The 12,016-nt window shown below is 37.3% G+C and overlaps 1 protein-coding gene across 1 annotated transcript; it reads right to left on the bottom strand.

Moving 5' to 3' along the window:
* Positions 1-2,344: 2,344 nt before the first annotated feature.
* LOC138937816 (uncharacterized) lies at positions 2,345-3,909 on the bottom strand. Its single transcript, XM_070304456.1, has one exon. It carries the CDS (start codon positions 3,907-3,909, stop codon positions 2,347-2,349), a length of 1,563 nt encoding a protein of 520 aa, XP_070160557.1. The 3' UTR covers positions 2,345-2,346.
* Between the last annotated feature and the right edge of the window lie 8,107 nt (positions 3,910-12,016).

Below are 12,016 nucleotides of genomic sequence, written 5' to 3' on the forward strand. Positions count from 1 at the left end.
ATCTGGTTTTACTCCGTCTTTACTGATTACGTGTCCCAGGTAAGTTACTTCTGTTTTTAAAAATTCACATTTATCTGGTTGTAGTTTTAAATTAGCTTCTCGGAGACGTTCCATTAAAATGTTGTATTTTCTTTCGTGTTCTTCCAACGAGGTTGCGTAGATAACGATATCGTCCATATAAACAAATAATTCCTTGCCTTGTAACCCAGTTAACACTAAGTCCATTAGGCGTTGGAAAGTAGCCGGAGCGTTTTTTAGACCGAACGGCATACGGTCAAATTCGTAATGTCCAAAAGGAGTAGTAAAAGCTGTTTTATGACCGTCTTCGCGGTTCATTTTTATTTGATGAAATCCTGATGCTAAGTCGCATACCGAAAAATATCTAGCTCCTCCTAATTGATCTAATATATCGACGATATTCGGTAAAGGATATGCGTCTCCGATGGTTTTGTCATTTAAAGCGCGAAAATCTAATACCATTCTCCATCGTTTGTTTCCCTTGGAATCTTCTTTCTTCGGCACGATCCATATAGGCGTGTTATATGGCGATTGTGAGTGTTTTACGATTCCTCCTTGTAACAGTTCTTCTACCTGCTTGTTTATTTCTTCTTTATGAATTTGCGGAAATCTACTGACGAGTGTTTATTGGTTGGTCATCTGTAGTAGGTATTCGATGTTGTAATACGTGAGTTGCGGTTAATTTTTCTCCAGGGATATGAAATCGATCTTGACTGTCCGTTATTAATTTTATAATGCTTTTTCTCTCTGCTTCATTTAAATGTTCTAGACGCAATGATTCTATGATTTCGGCGGGTCGATTCTTTCCTTTTTCCTCGGAAATTGTTAGACAATTATGCAAATTATAATTTCCAAGTTCTTGTTTTCTTTTATATCTTGTTTTGCGTTTTTGCATAAATTTTTCTAAAATTACTTGAGATTTATTCAACAAAGATATAAGGATTTTTGAAGACGGTTTATTTTTATTTTTAATATTTCGTAGATTCGAGTTTTTAATTTTTAAATTATATTTTAGAGCCTCTTCAGGGAGGTCTTTTATAGTAACATGAGAGGGTTTCAATTTATTTTCACTTTCTTCTTTAAATAATCCAACCTTAGGAAATTTGAGATCCAGGGAGGATATAGGACTTCTCCCCTTTTTGGAATGAGGTTGTGTCGAAATACGTAGTGAGGTTTGGTAATTTTCCTCCTCGCGATCGACGGAGCTAGGATTTTCTGACAAGGTTTGGAAATTTCCCTCCGAAATCCTAGAGTTATTCCCTTCTTGAGAGGATTGATAATTTCTCTCTTCGAGGGTTTTTAAATTAATCAAATTTTTAGGAGAGGGTTGGTAACTTCTCCCTCCAGGAGTGGTTGGATTTATTGGATTTTCAGGAGAGGTTTGGTAATTTCCCTCTCCAAGGATTTTTGAATTGTTTATTTTTGTATTTTTCCTCCCAATTTTAATTTTTATCTCGTCTTCGGTTTTAATTTTATTCTTATTTTTATTTTCTTCTTTGTTTAAAGTTGTTTCTTTGTCTTCATAATTAATTTCTTCGATAATAATTTTTTCTTCATCCACATTTTCACTTCCATTTTCAATATCCATGTTATTTTCATAATCGTATTCATTATGTATAAATGTTCCGTTTAGTGGTTTCTTCTTTTTCCTTATTCAGAGCCTCGGTCTTCGAATCATGGTCATCTAATAATTCGCTGAACGGTTTTAAGCGCAAGGTCGGGACATGTACTTCTGCCTCTTCATCTAAAGTACTGATAACATTTAAGTATGCTTTTCCAGAAACATTTTCCACGATGGTATCTCCTAAATAAATTCCATGTGCTATCTTTAATCTTGGTATGTAGCCTATTTGTATTTCTGGATTTTTTATTCTCACATAAAATAATGATTCGGATCGCGGAGCTACGATAATGGCTTCAGGCGATAAGAAAGGTATGTTGATTCCGGAGACATCCAAGTTTCCTTGTGCGTAATCTATCTTCGATGAAGTTTGTTTAAAGAAGTCGTTTCCTAATATGCCGGATTGTGAAATTGGAAAATCGTTAGATACAATATGGAATATAACCGGTGTTTCAAACGAGTTAATGTAATTTCACCTAAGGTATACACAGGGTAATTATTTATACCGTTCAACTTAAGGATATTAGTGTAATTAATATTTATATCTTCAGGAACGAGATTTTCTTTAATTATATTAGGTCCAGATCCCGTGTCTAGCATAAAGGTTATATTAGCAGTTAAATTACCGATGTTGATTTGAACGGTAGGCACGCGACTATGTTTGTCGAGGTTTACCGTCACGGGCCTTATGGTAATCCTGTCCTTATCTACTTGGCTACCTGGGTTTTGGGCGGGTGCGGCTCTCGTTCGGACCCCTGCTGTGCACCCGACGTCGAGGGACCGTTGTAGTTTCCCTGATTATTTTCCTTCTTTCGAAAGTTACTGGCATGGCGTAATTGACAATTTTCGAGAAGATGACCTCGCTCCGTACAATAGCGGCAGAATAAGGAATTCCTGGATCCCGTTTGTTGGTTTAGTTTTGATCGACAATCTTTAGCAATGTGTCCAAAGTTGTTGCAAATTTGACAAGTTACGCGAGTTTTGTTTTCCGTATAACGTTGTTCGTTCTGTTTCTTCCAGCAATTATTTGCAGAATGGCCGGGTCTCTCGCACCATTGACAAATTACCGAGATTTTATTGTTATTAGTATTATTCTGTCGGCAAGATTTTGCATCATGACCGGATTTTAAGCATAATTGACAAGTTATTAATCTTCCTTGAACTACGTTTACCGGGCGGCGAAGTTGTGGATCGCGGAAGCGGCATTTCTCTGCTCCATGCCCACGTTTTTTACAGATTTGACATACTAATATTGCGGTTCCTAAATCAATCTGGTTATTAACTTGTTGAGGGGTTTGTAAATATTTTCTACAGTTACTACCTACATGCCCTTCCTTATAACAGATTTGACAAGTTTCCCTTAGGCTGTTAGTTTTTTGTCTACCTGCTATTCCCTGTCGTAAATCTGTCATTGCTCTGATTTCTCTCTCTATCCTTATAGCGTCGGCTGCGGTTGCTTGTACATCTGGTAAATTTCTTGAAACTCGTTGCTCGATTTCTGGTATTAGCCCTCTAATAAAACCTTTGCACATGTCCTTTTCTAATGATGCTTTAATACTTTGGTCAGATAACACGTTTCCGGAACTTCTATATGCTTCTAAAATTTGTTTCCCAAGAATTTTTACCCTATTTGCATAATTAATAACATCTTCATCACTCTTTTGATATATGCAACCTAATTCTCCTTGTAATTGATAAACGTTTTTTACAGGTCCATAAATTTGTTTTAAATATTTAGTTAAATGAGAAACGCTATCAAAATCTTGATCTTGTATTGTGCGGCGAGCCTCACCTATTATCCTAGTTCTTATTATTTTAGTAAACTGTGATTCAGCCTCATTAGGCAACATAGATTTCGCTTCTTCACATCCTTCAATAAAATAATTTAGTGGAATGTTCTGACCGTCAAAATAAGGGACGGCTTCGACCGCGTATTTCAAAGTAGCGAAAGGATTATTTTGAGTCATGTTGCCGTTGGTACCGCTTGGGTCTTTCCTTTTTTCAGATTTATTAAATTCAGGTATAATAGTCTTATCGCAGGAATCGGCAAAATGAGATTCGGCCGCTGACTCGCTAAACTTTTTTTCGAAATCTTTTTCAATTACAGTTTCGTCTAATGAAAAATTAATGTTTTTAGTGGTTTTGTTAGGAGTGGAAGTGTGATGTGTTTCTGATTTGTTAGATTTTGTTCGATTGTATGTTTCCTGAGCAAACTGAAAATTTCGTTCTACTTCGTCTTTATCAGCTGTACCTCTTGTCCCTTTACTCATTCCAGTTTAAAAGATCGCACATTACAATCCCGGACGAGCCCCCAAAATTTAATGAACAGTATGTTACGTCCAGACTCGAGGAAGGATGAGTCGACGGAAGGGCGCAACAACTATCTTTTATTTTCCCGAAGTTAAACGTCTCGTGGCGTTCGGAATCGGGTCGAACGAACTGATAGGTCCGCAAAGCAGGTAAACGACCGTTCGGATCGCTATTACGCTGTTTATTCAGACGTTCGTTCGGTGGTCCCTTTTCGGTCAGGGAATTTAATCCCTTTTACGCGGGATGGGACCTAGTGCGATCTTCGTACTGGGATCGAGAGAGGGGTTAAGAAATGTTTAATTAATGAAAAAAAATATAATTTTATTCATTATAAAAACAAAAGTTCGAATACATGATATATAATATATATGTAGGAAGTGCTTACATTATCGTGTGAGTGTGAGTGATTGTGTGTGGTTGAGCTTATCGCTCCGCGGGTGTTACAATGGTACGGAGGGCATCAGTCAGAATGACGAGGGAAAGTCTCTACCGTTAAATTTTAGGTTCTGACTGGTTAATACAATGTAGGTTTAATAATAAAAAAAAATTAAAACGTATGTGTATGTGTGAGAGTGAGAAAGAGGATGCGGTATGAAGGAGGGAGAAAGAGAGAAGGGGGAATTTTTAGGTTTGGTTAATCTTGGTAAGATGAGTCGGCTTCCAGGTCGGGCAATTCGTTGCAAAACTCTTCTATCGCTTGGTCGAATTCCGACTCTGAAAGGTGCGGGGAAGTTGGGGGTGAATTGTTAAGGAGGACAGTAGATAGAGAGGAGAATGAACGAGGGGAAAGCGGAAGTTCGGTGACTTCGGGGAAGTAGATTGGGGAGTAGCTGGGGGAGGGGTAGTTAGGCGAGAGGGGAAGAGTGGGTCTAACAGATATTGTTGTTGAACTGTTATTGCGAGTAGCGCAGAATCGGCATTTTACCGACGTTCGAGTCCTCCGACTCCTGCGAATGACTGTTTGGCTTGGACTGCCGGATCTGGTTTTCACTATGAAAACCAGCGTTAATATAATATACGTAATGCGTTATATCTCACGAGGGTTAATAGCGTAAATTAAATTGGACGAATGTGACTTACTTTTTGTTTCGTAGGTGAAGGTGTGGAGTCTCTTAATGTGCCGGATTGCCGGGTTCCAGATTAGCCAGGCGATGAGTGCACTGGTATAATTTTTTTTGTAGTTTTCGCGGTGCCACGGCACTTAATGAGACTTATGTTAACTGAAGACGCACGCACAGAATAAAACAAGTGTTAAGTAAATGAAGTGGTAAGCAGGTGCTAAGTAAGACTGTGAGTGGCCCTTTGGATCCTCTTTTTATATCTCTTTTTTAGGGGTGTATTCTAATTTCTAAGAGTGGGAATCTTCCAAGTCTCTAACGAATTAAAAATTATGCCAGTGCCCTCGTTAGGCGGGGTGTTTCTCCTACTTTTCGAATTTTTACTCGTGGTGATCGTCGATTGGTGATCTCGATATCAGTTGAGCATTAGATTTCCCTTGCGCACGTGATCTGATTAGAAAGGGTCTTAATATCGTTACTGGATATGTCGTCACATGAGTTTCATCATTATTGATTTAGTTACGTTTGTCGGATATTTTCTTAGAGGGAATTTTATTATCTTTTTGATATCAATTTATTCTTCCGTTGGAAAATTCTATTTCGAGGATATCTACTGATTTTTATTTATTTTTAGGCGACTGGCGCGGTTTCGTCACCGGTCTCTCGCGTCTTTCCCACGGTTCCTCATAGATATTGATATTGATAAGTGACTAAATGTTTAAAGAAATACGTGGCGCAAGATGCTCTATTTACTGAACGACTTATTTTTATCACCGATCGATTATCGTTGCCGCAACATTGCGGTAGGAAGGAATCGTGGAGTCGCCAGGACGTAACAGAATAATAGAGCTATAATGTTTTTTTTCTATGTGTGCGTGTACGTGTAAACATTTGTTTAAATAAAAGTCTTTATTGTGCTGTTACGTCCTGGCAACTCCACGATTCCTTCCTTTCGCAATGTTGCGGCAACGATAATCGATCGGTGATAAAAATAAGTCGTTCAGTAAATAGAGCATCTTGCGCCACGTATTTCTTTAAACATTTAGTCACTTATCAATATCAATATCTATGAGGAACCGTGGGAAAGACGCGAGAGACCGGTGACGAAACCGCGCCAGTCGCCTAAAAATAAATAAAAATCAGTAGATATCCTCGAAATAGAATTTTCCAACGAAAGAATAAATTGATGTCGAGAAGATAATAAAATTCCCTCTAAGAAAATATCCGACAAACGTAACTAAATCAATAATGATGAAACTCCTGTGACGACATATCCAGTAACGACGGTAAGACCCTTTCTAATCAGATCACGTGCGCAAGACAAAATCTAATGCCCAACTGATATCGAGATCACCAATCGACGATCGCCACGGGTAAAAATTCGAAAAGTAGGAGAAACACCCCGCCTAATGAGGGCACTGGCATAATTTTTAATTCGTTGGAGACTTGGAAGATTCCCACTCTTAAAAATTAGAATACACCTTAAAAAAAGGAAATATAAAAAGAGGACCAAAAGGGCCACTCACTGTCTTACTTAGCACTTGCTTACCACTTCACTTACTTAGCACTTGTTTTATCCACTTAATTCTGTGCGTGCGTCTTCAGTTAACATAAGTCTCATTAAGTGCCGTGGCACCGCGAAAACTACTAAAAAAAAAATATACCAGTGCACTCATCGCCTGGCTAATCTGGAACCCGGCAATTCGGCACATTAAGAGACTCCACACCTTCACCTACGAAACAAAAAGTAAGTCACATTCATCCAATTTAATTTACGCTATTAACCCTCGTGAGATATAACGCATTACGTTATATTATATTAACGCTGGTTTTCATAGTGAAAACCAGATCCGGCAGTCCAAGCCAAACGATCATTCGCAGGAGTCGGAGGACTCGAAAGCCGGTAAAATGCAGATTCTGCGCTACTCACAATAACAATTCAACAACAGTATCTGTTAGACCTACTCTTCCCCTCTCGCCTAACTACCCCTCCCCCAGCTACTCCCCAATCTACTTCCCCGAAGTCACTTCCGCTTTCCCCTCGTTCAGTCTCCTCTCTATCTACTGTCCTCCTAAACAATTCACCCCCAACTTCCCCGCACCTTTCAGAGTCGGAATTCGACCAAGCGATAGAAGAGTTTTGCAACGAATTGCCCGACCTGGAAGCCGACTCATCTTACCAAGATTAACCAAACCTAAAAATTCCCCCTTCTCTCTTTCTCCCTCCTTCATACCGCACCCTCTTACTCACTCTCACACATACACACACATGTTTTTATTATTTTTTTATTTGTTATTAAACCTTTACATTGTATTAACCAGTCAGAACCTAAAATTTAACGGTAGAGACTTTCCCTCGTCATTCTGACTGATGCCCTCCGTACCATTGTAACACCCGCGGAGCGATAAGCTCAACCACACACAATCATTCACACTCACACGATAAATGTAAGCACTTCCTACATACATATTATATATCATGTATTCGAACTTTTATTTTTATTAATGAATAAAATTATATTTTTTATTAATTAAACATTTCTTAACCCCTCTCTCGTTCCCAGTACGAAAATCGCACTAGGTCCCATCCCGCGTAAAAGGGATTAAATTCCCTGACCGAAAAGGGACCACCGAGCGAGCGTCTGAATAAACAGCGTAATAGCGATCCGAACGGTCGTTTACCTGCTTTGCGGACCTGTCAGTTCGTTCGACCCGATTCCGAACGCCACGAGACGTTTAAACTTCGGGAAAATAAAAGATAGTTGTTGCGCCCTTCCGCCGACTCATCCTTCCTCGAATCTGGACGTAACAGTGCATAATGGAAGAAAATAAAATCATTTAAAGAACAAAGATGTATATCGTGCACTTACTATCCTCGGCATGTCTTACATTCTTATTTGCCGTAATTCTCAATGTTCCACTGCCTTGTCTAATTTCTCGATTCATTGCAACTTAGATTCCAAACACGTAGCACGTGGTCCTGAAATTTATTCTTAATTTATTATAAATTCTATGTATTTTCTATTAAAATGTTACAAAAATATGTGTTTGAAATTTCTTACCAATGTTACAGGCATGAAGCCATTAAGTATTATAGGTATGTTTATAAAAAAATTATAAAAATTCAGTAAAATAATAAAATCTACGTCGTCAATTCCGACGACGTCATACGTAATATAATGTTATAGAGTTGAATCTTGTTCATTTTGCTTGCTTTTAAGGACCAGTGCACACGAAAATATTTTATTGAGTCTTGCATTTTAGAAATAAAAGACTCTGATTGGTTGAATCCTTTATGCCGCGTGCATAACGCATAATGCATTTTTTTGAATACACAAATTTATTTAAATTACAAAAATGCGACTTTCCCAAATAAAAATATTAATGAATATGTTATTCCCAAATGATTTCTAATCGATTCCGTTCATAATATTTATTAAACATAATTAAGATGTGCTAACTTGACGCTCGATAAATTTGTATTATTACAAAAAAGATATTGTTTCCTAAATGTTAAAATGATTTTCCTAAACTTCCCCAAACGATTCCTAAATTATATAATATAAAATAATTAGAAAATATTTAATTTCTCTACTAACTCTACGGCGGTTAAAACTCACAGCATTGAATACACATTTTTATTATTTGGCTTTAGAATAATAAAATGATAAAATCATATCGAAGCACTTCTATAGTGTATACAAACATTTTGCGAATCTAGAATTACTCGCTATTTTTGATTCTAAAAATATAAATGTTTATTTATATTTTATATATAAATGTATTTAATGTGTAATTAATATTTTTAGGTTATTTACAAATGGCTAAACAATGAGTTGCATATGTACGTTAATATAGCAAAACGCGAATCTTAGAAATTCTATCAAAAATATTACCCAGCAAGCAAAATGATGCAAACTTTGCACAAAGTTTGCAGCAAACCCGAGCATGTTTTTACAGCAAAATTGTAACAAGGTGTGTCCGGATAAAGCTTAGCTTTTGCTGGCAAGGCTTGTCGCAATAGTGTGATGCACATTTTACGCAAATAATAGAGCAAACCTTGCCGTGCACAACATGACAGCAAATTTGTGGCAAGAACAGGACAAACCTTGCTGTGCACGGGATGATAGCAATGTTGCCACAAATTTAGCTGTCATTGCCGTGCACGGCAAGGTTTGCTCTATTATTTGCGTAAAATGTGCATCACACTATTGCGACAAGCCTTGCCAGCAAAAGCTAAGCTTTATCCGGACACACCTTGTTACAATTTTGTTGTAAAGACATGCTCGGGTTTGCTGCAAACTTTGTGCAAAGTTTGGATCATTTTGCTTGCTGGGAAGATAGTAAATAAAAAGAAGATTAGGATTTTCGTAATACCTTTTTTAAGTAGTGCTTTAACATTTTGTAGTTAGCACCTTCATGTTTCACATTTTCTAAAACTGCACCGTAAGCTTCTGTTTTAATCAACGCAGCTGCCAAATTATTATAAACTTTTATACGTTCCTATAATAAAATCTGCAATTTAGTATCATTAATCAATTCTTCCTCCTCATTTTGATTCAAATTTGAATTACTTTTTGTTGATGACAGATATCCTAATGTTCTCTGATAACATTATATTGCAAAAGGCAGCTCCCCAGGTAGCAATTTGATAGCAAATTTGTTGAGATGTAATTATTTCTTATCTTTATGTAAGTCATGCATCAAACTCTGAATGTGAACTACCCTTAAGCACCTAGACCGTATACACTCTACCGAGGGAGTGCGCATATAGCGTTTTCTTATAGTTCATGTTAGTAAGAACCAAAAAGTCGAAACACGTGCTAGTCTTCTTCTATTAAAACGATCTCACTTATATTAAAGACGTGTGAAATTGCTTAAATTGCAAATTGCCGAAAGACAGACACTGCCAGGGTGTAGGTTGAAACGAACGTGATAGAAAAGGTATCTAATCACAACGTGCAATAATAATTGTGAATGCTTCGATGCATGATATTTAGGTTACATATCTAGCCAGTAACATATATACCATTAGTTTTAGTTAAACATTAAAACCCATGTTACAGGCGCCTTTTCAAAATCATTCAAATATATATTCTGTTCAAATCAAGAAGAGGTTATTATTTGTATGGAACTCCAAATCCATAAAATCCTACAACAGGTTATGGGCCCAGGATTGCTTTGTCTGTTCTTATGGATTTAATGAGAGGTCTATCGTCAGCGAGAGGACACAACGTCAGTCAACGTACAGTCAGACAAATTAAAATTGCGTTGTATGAAGTCTTGTAAAAATCATGGATTCGATTAAGTCACAAATGGAAATCCTGTCTGAGGATTTGCATGGAAATGTAAATTATGTCTCCTGGAGGTTTAAATTAAATCTAACCTTAAAATCGAAAGGTCTATTTCTGGTAGCAACCGGAGTAGAAGCAAAGCCTCAAGGACTCGACACAAATGAAGTGGTTAAAGCGTGGATTAAGCAAGATCTCGAAGCTCAAACTTTTATAGGCTTAAATGTAAGTAGTAACATTGCAAGAAAAATTGCAAACTGCAAGTCTGCACATCAAATGTTTGAAAAATTGCACACACTGTATGGTAAAAAGTCCGACCTTACAATTGAAGGTTTACAAAGACAGTTCTTTAGTTTCAAGTATGACACTAGCAAGTCAGTTATTGAAAATTGCATGATTATTCAACAATATGCAGAGGATTTAGCTGCTGAAGGTGAAGAGGTCAAAGAAAGCTGGATTATGACCAGAATGTTGGGAATGTTGCCACCTAAACTTCATCATTTTCGTACTGCTTGGGATAATGCTAGCGGTGCAGACAAAAATCTGAGCAAACTGTTTGAACGATTGCGATTGGAAGAAGACAGACTAAATGAAAGCGAACAACCAAATGAGTCTACATCTCAAAATGCATTTATTTCAAAACGAGGTAAGAATTCTGGAAAGTCTCACTCGCAAGGAAATTCATTCGGAAATTCATCTGTCGAATGTTTCAAGTGCGGAAAAAAGGGACACGTGAAGAAATTCTGCAAAAATAAACCATGCGCCAAATACCTAGCTTACTGTAAAAATAACTATGCCTGCAATACATGTAATCAGAAAGGTCATTTTGCCAAAGACTGCCCGAAAGGAAACTCTGGCGAAAGCAGCAACCTGAACAGCAATAAACTTGAAAAGAATGACTCCAAGAAGTTAAATCGTCGCGCATTTATAACTGTTGGCCTATCAACTGGAAATGTAAATCACATAAATTCAAAGCGTGATTGCAATGGTTCGTGGTATCAAGACTGTGCTGCCACACAGCATATGACTTCTCGTAGAAAATGGCTGACAAACTTTGTTAAATTTGAAGAGCCTACGATGGTTATAATTGGAGATGCTACTAAATTAAAAGGAATTGGAACAGGCGACGTAGAACTGGAAGCCTTTGATGGTAAAGCATGGCATCAAGTCATTTTGAAAAATGTTCTGTATGTACCAAAAATGACTTTCAACCTTTTCTCCGTTACTCAAATGTTGGACAAAGGTTATGTACAGACTGCAAATGCAAATCAATCTAATTTTAAAACTCTCGATGAAAAAGAAACTGTAGCAATTGCAAAACGAGACGGAAACTTGTATAAGATGATGTTTCGTCGAGAAAAGTCTGAGAAGTGTCTGATAACTACCTCTATTAAAACTTGGCATGAAAGACTTGCTCACCAAAATGTCAAGTATGTCAGAGATATCTTAAATAGAAGTGGCACCAAGTTTATCGACGATTGGAATGACTACGTCTGTACAGGGTGTGTTTATGGAAAACAGCATAGAAATTCTCACCCGAAAAATCCGAAAGTCGCTGAAAATCCTTTGGATTTGATTCACGTTGATTTGTGTGAAATGAACATTAAATCTCTAGGAGGAGCCAAGTATTTTCTTCTATTTAAAGATGATTTCTCACATTTTCGAACAGTTTATTTCTTGAAAACGAAAGACGAAACCAACTCAAAACTCGATGTTTT

The sequence above is a fragment of the Polyergus mexicanus genome, unplaced genomic scaffold (genome assembly GCF_030449975.1).
Source record: "Polyergus mexicanus isolate NDT 795.1 unplaced genomic scaffold, iyPolMexi1.0 SCAF_11, whole genome shotgun sequence".
Taxonomy (NCBI): Eukaryota; Metazoa; Arthropoda; class Insecta; order Hymenoptera; family Formicidae; genus Polyergus; species Polyergus mexicanus.